General features: G+C 40.0%; 1 protein-coding gene across 1 annotated transcript in view; it reads right to left on the bottom strand.

The window, feature by feature from the left end:
- The window catches only part of LOC101973702 (aldehyde oxidase-like), a 56487-nt gene that overhangs the window by 24249 nt on the left and 15738 nt on the right, over positions 1–16500 (bottom strand). Inside the window, 13 exon segments of the mRNA NM_001282264.1 lie at positions 121–243; positions 1028–1142; positions 1585–1754; positions 2445–2537; positions 5105–5267; positions 6843–7027; positions 8832–8941; positions 9997–10090; positions 11531–11682; positions 13388–13480; positions 13719–13863; positions 15073–15153; positions 15732–15815. Coding sequence (NP_001269193.1) covers positions 121–243; positions 1028–1142; positions 1585–1754; positions 2445–2537; positions 5105–5267; positions 6843–7027; positions 8832–8941; positions 9997–10090; positions 11531–11682; positions 13388–13480; positions 13719–13863; positions 15073–15153; positions 15732–15815 — 1608 coding nt within the window.

Genomic DNA, 16500 nt, shown 5'->3' with positions numbered 1-16500 from the left:
TGCACTGAACAAAGTATATAGATGGAGCCCAGCTTATACTATTTTATAACTCCATGACTGAATTCTGTCCCAAAGTATACTGCCCTAATCATGCTACAAGATGCAAAGTGGTCAGACTACCTCTATTGTGATAATCCTTGGTTCTATGTCTTCGTAAGTGATCTTCACTTTTTTAGCTGCCTCTTTGGCATGAGCATAGGTATCGGCAGCCACGGTGCAGACGATCTGACCCACACAAATGACCTGCAGGAAAGCCACATGCTGCTGATTAGCTAAGGGCATAGACTCATCAGAAAGGAGTGATCATTCCCACATTTTAACATTCACCTGCTGGATTTTCTGGCCAAAAAGAAAACTATTTTCTACCTATGAGAATAAAATTTAAACCAGTGGCTCCACTGGGACTTAGGGGACACAAAAACTGGTTGCAGAACTTAACTCTCTTGACTTTCATGATCTGCCTTCTGCTGTCTTCCCACTCCTCGTCATTCTTGCAGCACACACAGTGATCTGGTCAACCTGAAATTCTGCTTTCTTTCAATGTCTGTTCTTTCTTAAATTTGTTCTAATTAGTTGCACATGACAGTAGAATTCATTTCATACATCATACATAGATGGAGTATAATTTCTCATTCTTTTGGTTGTACATCATGTAGAATCCCACTGGTCATACAGTTATATATGTACATAGGGTAATAATATCTGCTTCACTCTACTATCCTTCCAAACCCCATACCCCCTCCCCTCCCTTCACTCCCCTCTACCTAATATAATGTCTCTGTTCCATATTGCTTCTCTTTCACAGTTATTCAGAGACCTTCCTTAAGAAGACTGATGACTTCTGATCGGAAACTCAAAGAGACCCCTGATTTAAGAGAGAAGTGGAGAATCACAGAGGTGGAGGAGTCATTGGTTTCCAGTTTTTGTGGTGTGCATGTAAATCTGTGGATGTTACAGTGGCAACTGATAATCATTTTGGTCTCTCCAGCAAAGTGTTCAAATCATAAACCATGCACAAATCACACACCTCATTCTGTGCATAAAAAATCTCTCCGTGATGGTTATTATCCCCTGGAACATCCTCTGCTGTGATTACATCAGCCACACCTGGAAGTGACAGGGCTTCTGAAGTATCAATTGATCTAGCAGGGAAAACATGATGGTAGATATTAAAGATGCAGAAGTAAGTTCATGGCACAATATAAACGATTTCTCAAGTAGAAAAAAATATATGTGGACTTCATAACTAAATAATGGACCAATAGTCTATGTTGAAAAATATTACTATCTAGCAGGTGTTCTAACTCTTGGTCATAGATTCTTTAATAACTATGCTTAAAAATGACTTTTCTCAACTGGTCCTAAGCACTTCAATGTCATGAACAGTGTGGCTGTAAATAGGGACTTTTGGCTGGTATTAACAAATGCCATGGGCATCTCTGGAAAAAAAAACAAAAACTTTTTCTTATCCAGAAGAAGAAATGAGTATTCTAAATTGACTTAAATATGCAATAGCCTCTCAATTTGAATGTGAAACTGTGAATGCATTTTAGTAACATATGGGAACATCTTTTGTTTCCTTACATGATCTTTGCATGAGCTCTGGTGCTGGTGACTACAGCAAGGAAGAGTTCCTGGTCAAGGCGGGGCATGTCATCACAAAATATGGCTTCCCCTGTGGCATGTTTAATGGCCGACTGGTGCATGACTGGGTGGCCAACTGGATCTTGTGGGGATTGGTGGGGATCCACACACTGTTAATGAACAAAGCAAGTAAAATTTATACTGGAAGTTCTCTCATATCCTGAAAATTTGATTTGATTTGTCTAGCTTACTCACAAGTGAACAAACAAACAAACAAATGAAAACTATAGGTAATTAGATATTCATATCTGTGAATCAGGTTAATTAGTATCCATGAGTTCTATAGTAAGGGATATATTCTGATTAAAATCCCCATTCCTGCCCCCCCCCCCAAAGAAGACATCATTCCTGTCTTCAAGGATTCTTACAATCTCATTGAGGCATCAGAACCCACACAAACACACATTAAAATAAGGCGGTCTATTTCATATGGCAATAAAGAATAATTTACACAATTGATAAAGTGTAACAAAAATATCTAAGTTCCTGGGAGATTCAGGGTGGTTGTCATGAAGCAAGAAGGCTTTCTAGCGGCAGTAAATGTTGAGTCAGGTTTTAAAGGATGGATGGATACTGGTCAAATAAAGGGGGAAATATTTAGGCAACAAAACTGAAAATAATGGAGAAAAAAAATTCAGAATAGAATTATTTGAGTAGCCCTGAATGAAAGCACAGTAGCCAACCAAGCAATTTGTGTGTGGGTGACATTAGGCTTTTGTAGACTCTACTAGTAATAAATATATAACGGGCATATGTATCCCAAACACATACATAGATTAATAAAAACTTTACCCACCCACCTGGAACATCTGGATTCCTTGTGGTGTTTCTATGGGGAAATCTTCTAAAGCACTCAAGAACTTTTCTGGGATATCGGGAAACTTCTGGGGATCCTGAAAAGATTATTTCACATTTAATTTTGCTATATAAATGATTAACATTGAAAAACATGGAAAAATGGGGTTATCCAGTGGATTCTCTGAGATCTTAGGTTGCAGCTCTGTTGGCAGAAAGCCCTGAGCCTAGAGTTCTCTAAGCTAGTGGGCGAGGTTTGGAGAATAACTACTGCATCCACTTGTGCACACAGAAAAGTGAGGTTGTTTCCAAGAGCCAAGACTTCCCTTCTTGACAAGGTCTCTCTCTTTTCTTTTAAAAATTTAATTAAATTAATTAATTTTTAAAAAACTTTTGAGACAGGCTATCACTAACTTCCTGAAGCTGGCCTTGAACTTGCAGTCCTCCTGCTTCAGCTCCCAAAATGCTGGTCTTACAGGTATAAGCCACCTATCAGACTGGACAAAGTCATCATGAATGAGTGCAAATATGTGCACTTCTAAATGGAGGCTGAGCTTTCAAATCCAGGCCAATCTTCTCAGCTTGTATCTCCAAGAAGCAACTGAGGAACAAGCAGTGCTTAATTTACAAGAATGTTCAATTTTAGATTATTTATGATAGTGAAGAAAATGGAATTAAATTAAATATCAAACAATAGGAAAATGGCTTAACACAAAGACTGGATTAGTCACTGTGACAGCAGGATGCAATATTCTGTAATCATAAAAAAATGGTTTTGTAGGAGTGTTTTTATGATGATGAAGAAATATACTTCAGGGAATATAGTTAAGTAAAAAAAATGCTACAGAATTTATGTATAGTATGCTTCCAATTTAGTAAAAGGAAATTGAAAAATATCAAAGTGTATATCCTAAAATGTTAATAGTAATAGTAGATTATTGGATTACAGTTGATTTAAAAAAATTTTGCCCCTCTCTATTTTGAATTCTTCTATAGTGATAAAATATGTAAAAGTGTGCAATATATGACAATATATAATAATGAATATAGGTAAAATAAAACATATTTAATAAATTATACATATATTTGTATATAGAATATGCTATATAATACATAATAGAATATATAATTGTATATAATTGTGTATAATAATAAGATATATCAATAATATTTAGTAGAAGAAACACTGCTGTGGAAGTTATTTTAAACGAGGTTGAGTAAGAAAAAACTAGTTAACAGAAAACTTGAAGCAATTTAAATGTTTAAAAATAAGGTATGGATCAAATAACTGTACAGTCATCCATAAATATGCATGCAACCATTTGGTCACAATGCCACTGAGAAATATTTAATGACATTGAAAGATGTTCATATTACTAAGTAAAATAAGTAAGCAACTATCGAGGAGTGGCTAGCACCTTGCCAGGGTCCTTTTGCCTGCTCAGAGGGATAAGCCTCTGAAGAACTTAAAGTCTGAAATAATTAGTAAAGAACAAAAGGCAGAATCACAATCACGGTTTTAAAGGATGGACCACCTGATAGGTTCAGCCACACAGGAGTTGGAGCTGGACAATTAGAAAATGGCTCCTGTGGTTTATTTAAGGGGGTACATCAAAGGCAGGGATAAAGTTTCAGAGGTGGTGTCTTGCTTCGTGATGTCTGGCAGTCAAAGGTTGACTGGCATATTGGCAGGTCACAGCCATCTCTGAGAGGCTGTTGACTACAGCAGGTCACCCCATCTCTGGTCCTACATGGGACCTTCCTGAGCAGAGCTCAGGGGGAGTTCACATGTTTGTGGGCAATCTTACCCTGTGAGATTGCCACGGGAAGTTCCCAATACCAGGCTTTCCCACTCACTGGCTACCCTGCTGAAAAGATCCTCATGTATAAATAGTTCACAGATGGGTCTCAACAAGCAACGTCTATTGAACAGTTATTAATATGCACACACACACACATCCATAAAGAAGGGTTTAGAAGGATGTGCACTAAAATATTAATAATGGTTGAATAAGGATGATGGGGGTCACAAATCATTTTTTTCTTCCTTTTTGCTTTACTCACATCTCCCTTCCTCTCTCCCACCCTCCCTTCCTTTCTTCCTTCCCTCCTTTCTTCCCTTCTTCCTTCCTTTGCAGCACTGGGGATTAAAGCCAGTGTTGCTCTACCAGTGAGCTACATTCTCAGACATTTTTTCATGTTTATTTTGTAAATGGATCTTGCTAAATTGCCCAGACTGGCCTTGAACTTGTGATCCTCCTGCCTCAGCCTCCCAAATAGCTAGGATTACATTAACTCATATTTTCAAAGTATTAAATAATTATTTTTATGCAAATTTGTTTCAAACAAGGAAAAGGTATAATTTACTTACTGAAGGCTTTTCACCATGGTTAGTTAACCTCTTATTACGTTTTAGCACCTGTCACATGGATCATAGGGCAAATAGACTAACAAGGCTGCCCCCTTCAGAGCCTGGGAGTACAGGAGGGGAAAGGGGAGGAGAAACCACTCCAGGTCCAGAGGCAGGGCTGGAGGCTAGGAAGCACCATGGGGGGCACCATGCCAGGTACACTCAGTGTATTATCCAAACCAGGCAGGGAAAGTCTTCCTGTGCAGACCCATGCTCAGAATGACAAGGAACCAGAGACCCAGAGAAATCATTTACCATTTTGTTCAGCCCTTGCCGCACTTTGAGGTAGAATTTGAAGAGTAAGCTGATGATGAGTGTCCGCCGGTATGTCACCATGCCACCCTCAGCTGCTGGGGGAATGTGGATCTCATCCAGGACCCACTGGCACGCGTCACTCAGCATCTCGTCATCCCACTGTCTATCAGTAAGAATGCAAACGTTTCACAGACGGGGCAAAGACAGTGCTACGATTTATCATCTCTGAAACTCATGTTGAGATTTGATTGCCATTGTGGTGGTGTTGAAAGAGGTGATCTAAATCTTTAAGAGAGATTAATGCAGTTGAGAGACTGGATTAGTCACTGTAACAGCATGCTGCTAAAATGCAAGTATGCCACTGTGTCCTCTCTTCAGCCAACACCTCCTTGCTTGCTCTTCAACTTTTTGCTATAAGTTGGAGTGGAAGAAGCCTTTGTGGGTGTCATGCTCTTGGACTTCCAGCCTCCAGAACCTTGCGCCAAAGTAAACCTCTTTCCTTTATAAATCATCCAGTTTCAGGAATTTTGTTATAGCAATAGAAAGTGTACTAAGACAGATAGATATGAAACTGATAGGGCAAGGAAAGATGGAGTGCATCCTGTAACCATTTTGGTTTGTGTGTGTGTGTATGTGTGTGTGTGTGTGTGTGTGTATGTATGTCTGTGTGTGTGTGTGTGTGTGTGTGTGTGTGTGTGTGTGAGAGAGAGAGAGAGAGAGAGAGAGAGAGAGAGAGAGAGAGAGAATTGGGGAAGTACAGGGGATTGAATCTGGGCTCACATGTGCTAGGCAACTGCTCTACCACGGAGCTATAATTCCAGGCATCTGTAATTATCTATGAAGTCTGAACAAAAGATTCTCAAAATACTTCATTAGCTTTTTTTTTTTTAAGCATCTAATGCAGGGGCTCCCAAAGTTTCCTTACTGAATTCTCCTTTATTATTTTTTTTAATGAAATGAGTTGGAAATATTGATTTACCTCACATAGCTCAAGTGAAAAACAAAAACAAAACAAACAACCAAAACACTACTAAAACCAAAGCTTCCTGAGACCTGCAGCTCTGTCTGTCTTGTGCTCTGCTGTGTCTGCAGGAACTAGATCAGTGAGTGGTACACACAGTACACTGCATAAACATGGTAAATGACCCAATGATTGAAGAGAGTTGGAAAAATTTCACGAGCGGAAATTTGTACAGAGTTATTTTGGAAGCATAGATTTATTTTCATATCTGAAAAACCTGGCATTAATTGCTAGTATTGACAAAGAAGGTTAAATTTTGATGATGGGTTAAATTTATTGTAAAACTGCAAGTTGGAAGAATTTTTAGAACTTACTCTCCAAATGCTAGAGGTCATGAGAGTTACAAGAAAAAGACAATGTGACTTTTTAAAAATATATTTCATGTTCTTTAAGTGGAGTAAGAATATATTCAGATGTCTTAAGTCCCAGAATTAGAGCTATTTACGTATTTTACAGTAGATTCCTTAGAGGTACCACCTACTCAAACCATGTGATTTATGCATAAACTTTACTACAGAAACTTGCAATAAAAGAATCATTTTCTCTCAAAGGCCTGGCTTTTGGGTGGCTTGTACTTTCTTCATCCAATTCTGCGGTGCTTAATTTTTTTAAGGGGACCATATATATGTTTGAAAAAAATTTCCCAAGTACATTTTTTATTAAAACATTCCAAACAGAATGGCCCACATTTCATGTCTCAGACACGCCATGACATACCTCCCAACAAGCCGTCTGCAGGTTTGGCTTGCAGAGAGCACGGTGGGGCCAACACTTCCAAAGAACATCTGGAGCTCCCGGACTGTGTTTGTGTTGTCTTCAAACTTCACGCTCATCCCGGCATTGACAATGGCAAAGGCATTCTCTTGCCGTTGGGCCAGCCGGAGCCCCGACACAAAGTGCCACTAGAGATAGAGAAAGGGTTAGTGCTTATCTCCACTGATCTACTTGCACAAAGAGACACAGTAAGTGTAAGAGCTGGGGTAAGTAAGTGGCAGAGCTGGGGTTCCCGAGCTGTCTGCCTCCAGAGTCCCTGCTCATCCCCTGGGCTCTATTTCTTTCAACTCTGGATGGCCACATGTAGCTTGGGTAAGTAAGTGACTTAAACCGTTTACATTCTAATTTTCTTTAAAATGAGAAGTTGGGTTGGATCAGCTGGTAACGGGGGCTGCTGTTGGGATGAGGGGACAGTCAGGAGAAAAGGTGCCACTGCCTTGGCCTCCTCACTGCTCCTTCTGCCCTCAGTCCTTCCCCAACCAATTTATGCTCACTCATTTCTTCTACTGGATCAATATTCTTAAAATATCTCTTTTATTCAAATTTTACCTTGCTTTAGGCCTTCAAAGGTGGCCACCTGCTAAAACACATAAGTCCTTGTAGCAGCTGAGATGCTCAGTGATGGACCTTGGCTACCTTCCCTGCCTCACCTTGCAGGCTGTCCAGCTGCCCTGTTCCCTACCTCCCAGCTCCACGTGGTTCTCCTGCCCAGACTGGCCACCCCATGGATTCAGGGCTATCATCTTTTATTCTGACCCTGATTGCCTTCTCTCCCTTTTCAGGGCAGGAGTCTCTCTGTCACCAGCTGTCCCCCAATAGAAACTACTCTAGCTGCCTGTCATTTCCTGTCCCAGGCAATTGGTCCCCCTTCCCCTACCCTACCTTTCAAGCCCTTCCTGTTAGAGACTCTGAGGACAGGACCCCATGTCTTTTAACTCTTATAGTATCTTCCAGTTTGAACACCGTGCCGTGATACATAGTCGGTAGGTAAAGAATCTTATTAAATGATTTGGTTAATAAATGTTGGTTGACTTTGAAACACCTGAAATAACTTTTACTTTGTTAGAAGCTTCCCCTAGCTAATGTTGACTATGTACTCAATCTTGGCTAAGATGCACATTCATCTGAAATCAAAAATTCTACTCACAAAAAAGATTTTGCTTTTGCAAGGCCGATGTACCCTTAGACCCAAGGATAAGGACCAGGATACTATTAGGAGTTCTTTTGGGTTTTTTGGCCCTTTTAATTTAACTTTAATTTTAAATCTTAATCTTAAACATCCAGCAAATCAATATCACCAGAGTACTGGGCTTTAATATCTATCTCTCTATCCTGTAGGTGATAATTTATTATCTAAAATTAACCCAGGTTACGTGTTCTTAAAGCAGTACCTCTGCAAAACATTAACGAGAAATCTTTAGACCATTTATTAGAAAACTACAAAATAAAATCAACAAGAGTAAAAACATATTTAGTTCGTGTAAAGGCTATCTTGAACTTTGGCAGAGTAATATACATCAAGCCCATGTTTCACTCTTAATTTCTTTTAAATCAAAAGAAAGAAATGAATATAATAATAATAATAATAATAATAATAATAATAATAATAATAATAATGTGTATAGAGTACTGAATGCAGCCAGGGTTATATTTGCCTTTATACAAACATAAATATATATATTTATGGAAGAAGGGAGTCATGAAGAATCAAATGCTGAGGATCCATGAAAGTTATAATGTGACCCTTCTATGAAAGAAAATCAAATGACCATCTGGGAATTGGCCTCCCCCTGTGAGAGGCCCAAAGTCTCCCTGAAGCAGCTGGTTCTGAATAGGGGGCCATTTCCCCTGGAAGCCTGTTTGCAGCTCAGGCTTTCCGCGCAGGGCCAGCAGGGCTTCTGTGGGGCAGGGCAGCAGTTCCAGGACCGTCACCTGTGTAGAGTAGGGGATGAAAATGGACAAGACAATCTCTTCAGATTTCAGGTTGGCCTCTGGTGCTCTCTCCAGGAAAGGGCCATTTAATGGAATCTGCCGTTCTCCTTCTGTTAGAGAAAATGGCCTTGATTAGGTTGAGCTTTTTCACTGCAGAACCCATGGCAAGGGGTGGATGTGATGTCTCTGTGGGAAAGACAGCATGAGGGCCGGGAGCCAGAACACAGGGGTCTAGTTCCAGCTCCCAACCTGGATTGCTGAAAAGCAAGTCATGGCAGTTTTGGGCTCCCATCTGCACAATGACAGGGATGGACCTGATAAGCTGAGGAGTCTTTTCTGTTCTCACAGCACATTTATACACCACTCACAAATTTTGGCCTTAAGGAACTTTAAAGTTATTTGGAAACAATCTGCAATGTTTATATTTCACAAATGGTAAAATTGAGGTTGGGAAAGATTGAATGACCTTTCCATAGTACTAGAGGTAGGACTTCCGGCAGAGGTGGGATTCCTGATATATCACTTTCTCTTTGATTATTTGCATATATGTGTACACACACACACACACACACACATACACACACACACATTGTTCTCTTAGTTTATCATACTCTCTTGAGTCACCTTTAAAAAAGTAATTTTAATCAGAGAAGAATCTCATACACCAGTAGCCCTGCGAATGATATGAGTTTGTTTTAATTTCCTGAAACTTAAAATCCTCCCAAAAGCTCAAAGTATCTGAATAAGGACAGAAGTAATGGGTAAGATGTCCCACAAACTTCATTTAGTTTAAAATGAAATTCTTATAAGAAAAACTGCCATTTTTATGAAACTCTGGATTGAAATATGCCATGGAGAGACTGCTCATTAGTATTTTTCTTCAACTACTTTGATACTGTAATTTTAACTGCTCACAAATTGGTCAAATATTTAAGAAGAATTGTCAGGTGCAATAAAAGTATCCAGTTTGTAAGATAAAGGACCTCTGGAGAGCAGACTAACTGATCAAAGTTTCACCCTTTGAAGGTGTGTGATGAAGCAATGTAAACATAGCCTTATGAAGTGAAATTAAATATTCTTGGGTCCCCAGCTAATAATTACAGCAGAAGCTACAAAACAAACAGTGGTAAGTCTAAAGTAGAATATCTGAAGCTTGGCCTCTTACCTTTAGATATCAGGTTGATGGTTGCATTTCCTGCTGCTAAAATGGGATTTAGGTCAGAAAAATGAGGTTGGCTTGCCACATGTCCTCCTAAAGTCTAAATAAAAAAGGATGGCATTTGAAAAGATGTACTTAGTTGTTTGTCAGATAATGAATTCTCTATACAGAGGCCTTGTGTTAAGTTTTTAATTCTCTTCTTTGTGTCACAGAAAGATCTGTGAATTTGGAAGCAGCTAAGTAGATTCAGACAACATATCATACAAGATTCCCACTCTTGACCCCATCCTGAGAAAATATTCCTCTTCCATGTGCAACAAGGAGGAATGATTTCCTCAAGGACTGACTCAAATATGCATTTGTCTTTGGAAACATTCCTTGATAGGCGTGTTTACCTACGAAGATAGATACAAAAGGAAATGAATGGGATTTTGGGAGCTGGTGAAAGCAGGTTAGCGGGAAGGGAAGGTTTGGCCAAAGGGTAGAGAAAGTGTCAGACAACATGAGGAGGGTGGAGAGACTGTGGCCTGAGCAAATTGAAAAACTGGGATATGGAGCCTATCTTGCTGCTGTGAAATAGAATGCTTCTCTGTCACCTTGGACTTTCAGTAAAGGCTATTCCACATTGACTCAAACAAGGGCTCTCTGAAGACTTACGGGGTCAAGTTGAAATTGAGAGGAGCAATGCCATTTAGAAAAGGGACATAAGATGCAGAAGGTGAAAATGAAGGGCAGATTTGGAGGATCAGCCAAAGAGCCAGAGCCAAACAGGAGAAATACAGTGACCCATGACCCCACCAAATCCTGCTAATCTACCCACCATGTGTGGAATGGGGAGTAGTCTGAGCCAATTTTTCTTAAGTCCCCCCCCACTGTATTTTTATTGGTACATTACAGTTGTACATAATGGTAGAATTTGTTGTTATATATTTGTACATGTGCACAATATAATTTGGTCAATATAATTTCCCAGTATTTCCCCTCTCCTCCTCACTCTCCTGGATCCCCTTCTTCTACTCTACTGATCTCCCTTTGATTTTTTTTCTCAAATATTAAATAACTAGGAAACCCCAGTAAGCTAGACAACTGGGGGAATCCATGAATGCACATGTGGGAGACACATTTAGAAACTGACCTTAATACAAAGATCTAAGAGGAGAACCAGCCATAAAAGAGCATCTTGGAGGCATATTTCATAGACTGTTAGAGCTGGACAGTACCTTAGAGACAGTCCATTGGGTTGGACCTTAATTTCAAAAATTAAGAGACAGTGGTTTAAAGAGATCAAATAGCTTCTCCAGGATCATACATCATCACAGGTAATTGGGACTAGGATTTGGGAATCTTCTGACTCTTGTATCATAATCTTGTTATATCACAGTTCTCTTACTTTGAACACCTCCACCCATCCCCACTCTCATATTGAGGAGACATGTTCAACATTGACTTAGGATTCCTCTTCAGGATAACACTGGTTAAAATGAGCAGAACTGTATGTCTGTCCAGAACTGTGACTTATTTTATCTAATAGAGAACGTACAGCCATGTTTCTAATCTGGGCTCCTGCAAGTGTCCTCAGTTGCTTCAGGAGGGCGCGAAATGTCTTAGTCTTCTCCTTTGGTTGCTCCGAAACAATAATTTGTAAGGCATCATTCAACTGGGCCAGGCTGTATCCTGCACCTATTGTTACCCCTAAAAATAAGATAGTGGAATATAAGCTTAACTGAACTTTAACAAGATAGGACTGCATGAAACCAGTCTCTTCAATCTGTCTTCGCTTTCCATATTCACTCAGAACAACAACCAACAAATACAATAATTAAAAATATTTCTGGCAATCTGCTTTACTCTCAAATACTGAACACCAAACTCCTTTTCTCAGTCATGTGTGTCATAGACTTTAGCACATATCAAGCACGAATAACTGAAATTCAGTACTTCATTTACTTTTCCTAAATAAATTGCTCAAATAGGGAAATCTTAGTCAAGGTCTCATAAGGGTTTTTTGTTTTGTTTTTAAGCTTACAAAGCCTAAATAAAAATTAACCTGAAAAATGTCAATTGCCCATTTGTCCTTCTTCAGTTATCTCTTCTTATTGTTCTCACATCAAAAAGATAAAAAAGAATAGACAACTGCCATATCTTGGGTCAATTTTATTTGCAGGTATGCTTACAGGGTATGGTTTAAGTAGTGATGTCATCTAGTCCATGCATCCTCAATGGGGGCAATATTGCTCCCAAAGGAGTGCGAAACTCTTTTTATGTATAAAGCACCAAAACACACACTGCACATAAAAAAGATATACATTTTATGGGTGGTATTAAAATCTACTAGATGGATGGTTAGGGAAACAGTGCCTATTGCTCCCCGGAGGGACAACAGTGAAGACCCAAACACTGATTTGGATCCCACAGGCTCTACCTCCTCCCCACCTCCTCACCACACCCTAACCAAATACTTCCCACACCTTCTCCCAACCTTCTGCTCTACATGGCTGGCCTCCCTTGCCCGATCTCTCCCTGTGAGTCCATTGATATAGACTTTCCAACAGGTTGGTTAGAAAGTGAACAGACAGACTGACTTCAGACTGGCAGGTCAGAGGGGCTGTCAAGAAATTGTCTACTTGATTTCTGTTTCCTCACTGGGGAGAACCTTGCTTTATAGGATTTTTAGTTTCTACAGTCATTATCATTCCAGTGCTTAGTCTGGGTAGTGGATGGTGGGATGTGTTTTTCAGATTGCCTTCCTTAGTGCATTAGGTGGAGCAAGAAGACCTGGGTTGGAGCCTTGACCTGGATATGCTAGCTGTGTGATATTGATGAAGTTACTTAAGCCCTTTGATTCTATACCGTCTGTAGGGTAATAGAGATACCATGGCTGCCTGCTATGTCTGTCTATCTCTCGGGGTTGTTGTAAAGCATGTGAAGATAAAAAAAATTGTTGTTCATAGTTACATTTCAAACAAATTTGTTGTTCATAGTTACATTTCTTGTGGTCAAGATATGTGTATGTGTGTGTGCATATGTTTGTGTATGTGTATATGGAATGAGTCTTGAGAAAATTTGTGAATCAGAGAGTAATGTGTGACAAGAACCTTTCCTACTGGACAGCACATGTCTTCAGTTTCTTGTTTGGTCAATCCTTAAATACCTGGTGAGGTATGTGACATCTTTCTGCTATTATGGCTCCTATGATGATGTAGAGCTCAGTGATGAAGCTGAGTAAATCCATTTGAAAATGCTCATAAAAGACACAGGGTAGGTGCTCAGTAAATATCTGAATAAATAAGTGAGGTGAGTTATTCTGTGAAATCTCAAAATCACTCAGCACTTGTGGTTGCTTCCCAACAGCCCAATAGCCAACAATTATATCTTATTTGTGAAAGAAGGTACTTACCATCATCTGTGGTGGTCACAAAGTATAGTTCTGGAAGTCCAAGTGGAGATATAAAAATTGGATGGAATTCATCTTTGAACTTAATGGCGGGTCCTTAGGGGGAATAGCATTTCAAGCAATCAGAAAAAAGAAGAAAATGGATGCTAATAATAATACTGATAAGCCAGAATGAAAATTGTGATGCTCGTAACTTATATTCAAAAGAAAGCAACAAATCATTCTAAAGGATCATGAGTCTCATTAACAAAAAGGAATTGCACTTACGAGGAGTTTCAGAAGAGACACAGAGTTTAGGCTAACCACTCTAAAGAACAGGGAAGCAAACACTAACCCACTGTAGTGTTCCCCATGACAAGCGGGGCTTTTGGGAAATTGGCTTTCAGCTCCAGAAGGTCGTCCAGGGTTACAGGGGTGATCCAGGTAGTCCTCTCCCCTTGGAATGTCAATCTCCTCTTATTTGGATCTTCTGCCATTCTCTGCAGAGAAGCAAATGTAACACACTTTCAAGCAGGGCTCTTGAACACAAGCCACGAGTGTATCCACAGCTCTGGGTGTCCAGGTGGGCTGCATTTTAGCTTTCTGGAGAGACCCAGCTTCTAGGGATCGCCAATGAGTCATCTGTTGATAAGATCCATATGGCACTGCTAAAGAATCATCATGGAGAGTGGCCTAAACTCCGTTTGTGTTTGTGAAGTGAGTGTGTGAAGAGGAAATAGCACAATGTAGTGAAGGTGGCTTGGCCTGGAACTAAGATGCCAGGCTTCCTGCTCTAGTTCTGCCCAACAGTGACTCAGAGGAGACTCATCTTTGGGTTTGAGATTTTCTGCTGGACAAGAATTGTTTATAGACAAAATTATCCTTGAAAAGCATCCCTTAAATCACTCAGCAGGAATTGCATAAATGGGTTTTTTGAACAACTGTCTCTATGTCTATATTTAGATATGTGCGTACAGACAGCTACACTATGCATGTAATTTTTATTTCTAGATTTGTACTCAGGATGCCCAAGTTCTCACATTCTGAGAGGTGTGTGGGGACTGAGACCTTCTGAAGCTAGTGGAATCACCTCTCTCGTGTTCTCTCCAGGCACAGAAGAGAGTGGCAGACACACTGCACTATATACGTTATTTTCCCTTTCTCTTTCCCACCCTGAGTTGAAATTACAGAAACTAAATGTAAGAATAGTATGATTCTGCTATTCTAAGTGTCATTGGATTCTTTTTTTTAAAAAATTTTTTACTATTTATTTTTTAGTTTTCGGCGGACACAACATCTTTGTTTGTATGTGGTGCTGAGGATGGAACCCTGGCCACACACATGCCAGGCGAGCACGCTATCGCTTGAGCCATATCTCCAGCCCATCATTGGATTCTTACTTCACTGGTTTTACAAATGACCTTTAAGATATCTCACAGAGTACCAATGACCTTGGGTGAGTCACTGTACTCTGGCCTGAGGCTCTTCAGTTGATGGGATTCAACCAATGCATCCTGGCAGCTGATCCTGGCAGCACCACTCTTCCAAGCTGTCTGGTCCACTTATCTGAATAAAGTCCCTAAAAATGGGTTTTTGCTCCATTATCTTGGGCACACTTCTCACTTTTAATGTTACAGCTTAGTAATTTCATAGTGTAATACAAAAAGGCAGAGACCATATCATGTTATGAAACAATAGAAGTATCTTACTATCAGTTCAGGAGGGAATATAGGCTCCTGGGATGGGTCCAATGGCTGGAATTCATCTTCATCATACAGTTTGGTACATATCTCAATGAAACAAAACAAAACACGGAGTTACTGAGAAAGGTGCAGGAAGGTTTAAGTGTGAGACTTCAGAGTCAGGGCCCCTTCCTCTGACATGTCCTGACACAGAATGAGGTGCCAGAACCACAGGGCATCCCTCAGTGGAGTTCTTCCCACTCTCTCAGGAGCACTGGGTGATTTCCCAGCTTGCTTACTAGACTCTGGTTTTCTTCCTCTGGTGTCAGAAATTGGGTTTCAGGTTTTTGTTCTGAGTCCCAGAAATCATTTGCAGGTATTTTTTTTTTTTCTGGCTAGAGCATGAGGGGGCACTGCTGCTCAGTCCCTCTTAGTGAGAGGAATGGGGATGGTTGCTAAACTCAGACTAAGCACAGAAAGCCTTGATGCTTGGGAAGGGAAGCAGCCTGTGCCACAAGCCTGGTGCGAATCATGAACCTCCTAATTTTTGGAGCTCTTTGAGGCTTTTGATGATCCCAATTCACTTATTTTGCATTTTACTTACTCACACTAACAGAGAACTCCTTTGGGTTTATATGGATGTTTTTCAGCCAATCTCAACTGAAATGGAAAAGCCAGATACTTACTTTTTCTTGTCTGTTTTCAAGAGCCTGCTCATCTTGATCCATGCAACATTTTCCGGATCCTTTCAGCTGACAAACACTGGATTCCTTAGGAGGTAATGCAGTTGAAGTCAAATTCATTAGTTAGTTCTTTAATTACCTATCTTAGCCTCTGGCAGGTTAGGTAACCTGCTATCTCTTCATTGAACAATTAAATAAAATAATAGGGAGTGAACGAGACGAAGTCAGGATGGAGTCCTGTAAACAGTGTCATTCCAATATCTGGGGATGGCAAAGGGGTGAGAGGCGGGTGGAGTCAGCCAGCAGAGGCTTCTATTGGAACTGAGATATATGAAGTGTAGGTACACTGTAGTAACCAACCCAACAGATTGCTTTTTGTCATCTTAATGGTGATACAGCATGTATCTTTATTGAAAACTTTCTAAATATCAATATAAATAAAGCCTGAGCTTATTATTAGTTTATTGGGATCATTTTGAATTATTGAGATGACTCAAGCATATGAAAAGCATTTAACGTTAATTTTTAGGACATTTCATGCAGAAATGCAGAGTTTGGGGTCAGAATTCATTTATTAGTTACTACAACAATCAGACTTATCATTCCTGCTTTCCCTTTTCAATGTGTAAACACTGGCAAAGGGTTTGTGGCAATCTAGAGATGTTCTTCATACATAAGTCAAGGGGAGGCAGCTAGGATGTGGTTCAGCGGTAGAGCGCTTGCCTCCCATGTGTGAGGCACTGGGTTCGATCCTCAGCACCACATAAAAGTA

The sequence above is a fragment of the Ictidomys tridecemlineatus genome, chromosome 7 (genome assembly GCF_052094955.1).
Source record: "Ictidomys tridecemlineatus isolate mIctTri1 chromosome 7, mIctTri1.hap1, whole genome shotgun sequence".
Classification (NCBI taxonomy): Eukaryota; Metazoa; Chordata; class Mammalia; order Rodentia; family Sciuridae; genus Ictidomys; species Ictidomys tridecemlineatus.
The sequence above is the reverse complement of the archived record's forward strand: the minus strand, read 5'-3'. Positions and strand labels throughout refer to the sequence as shown.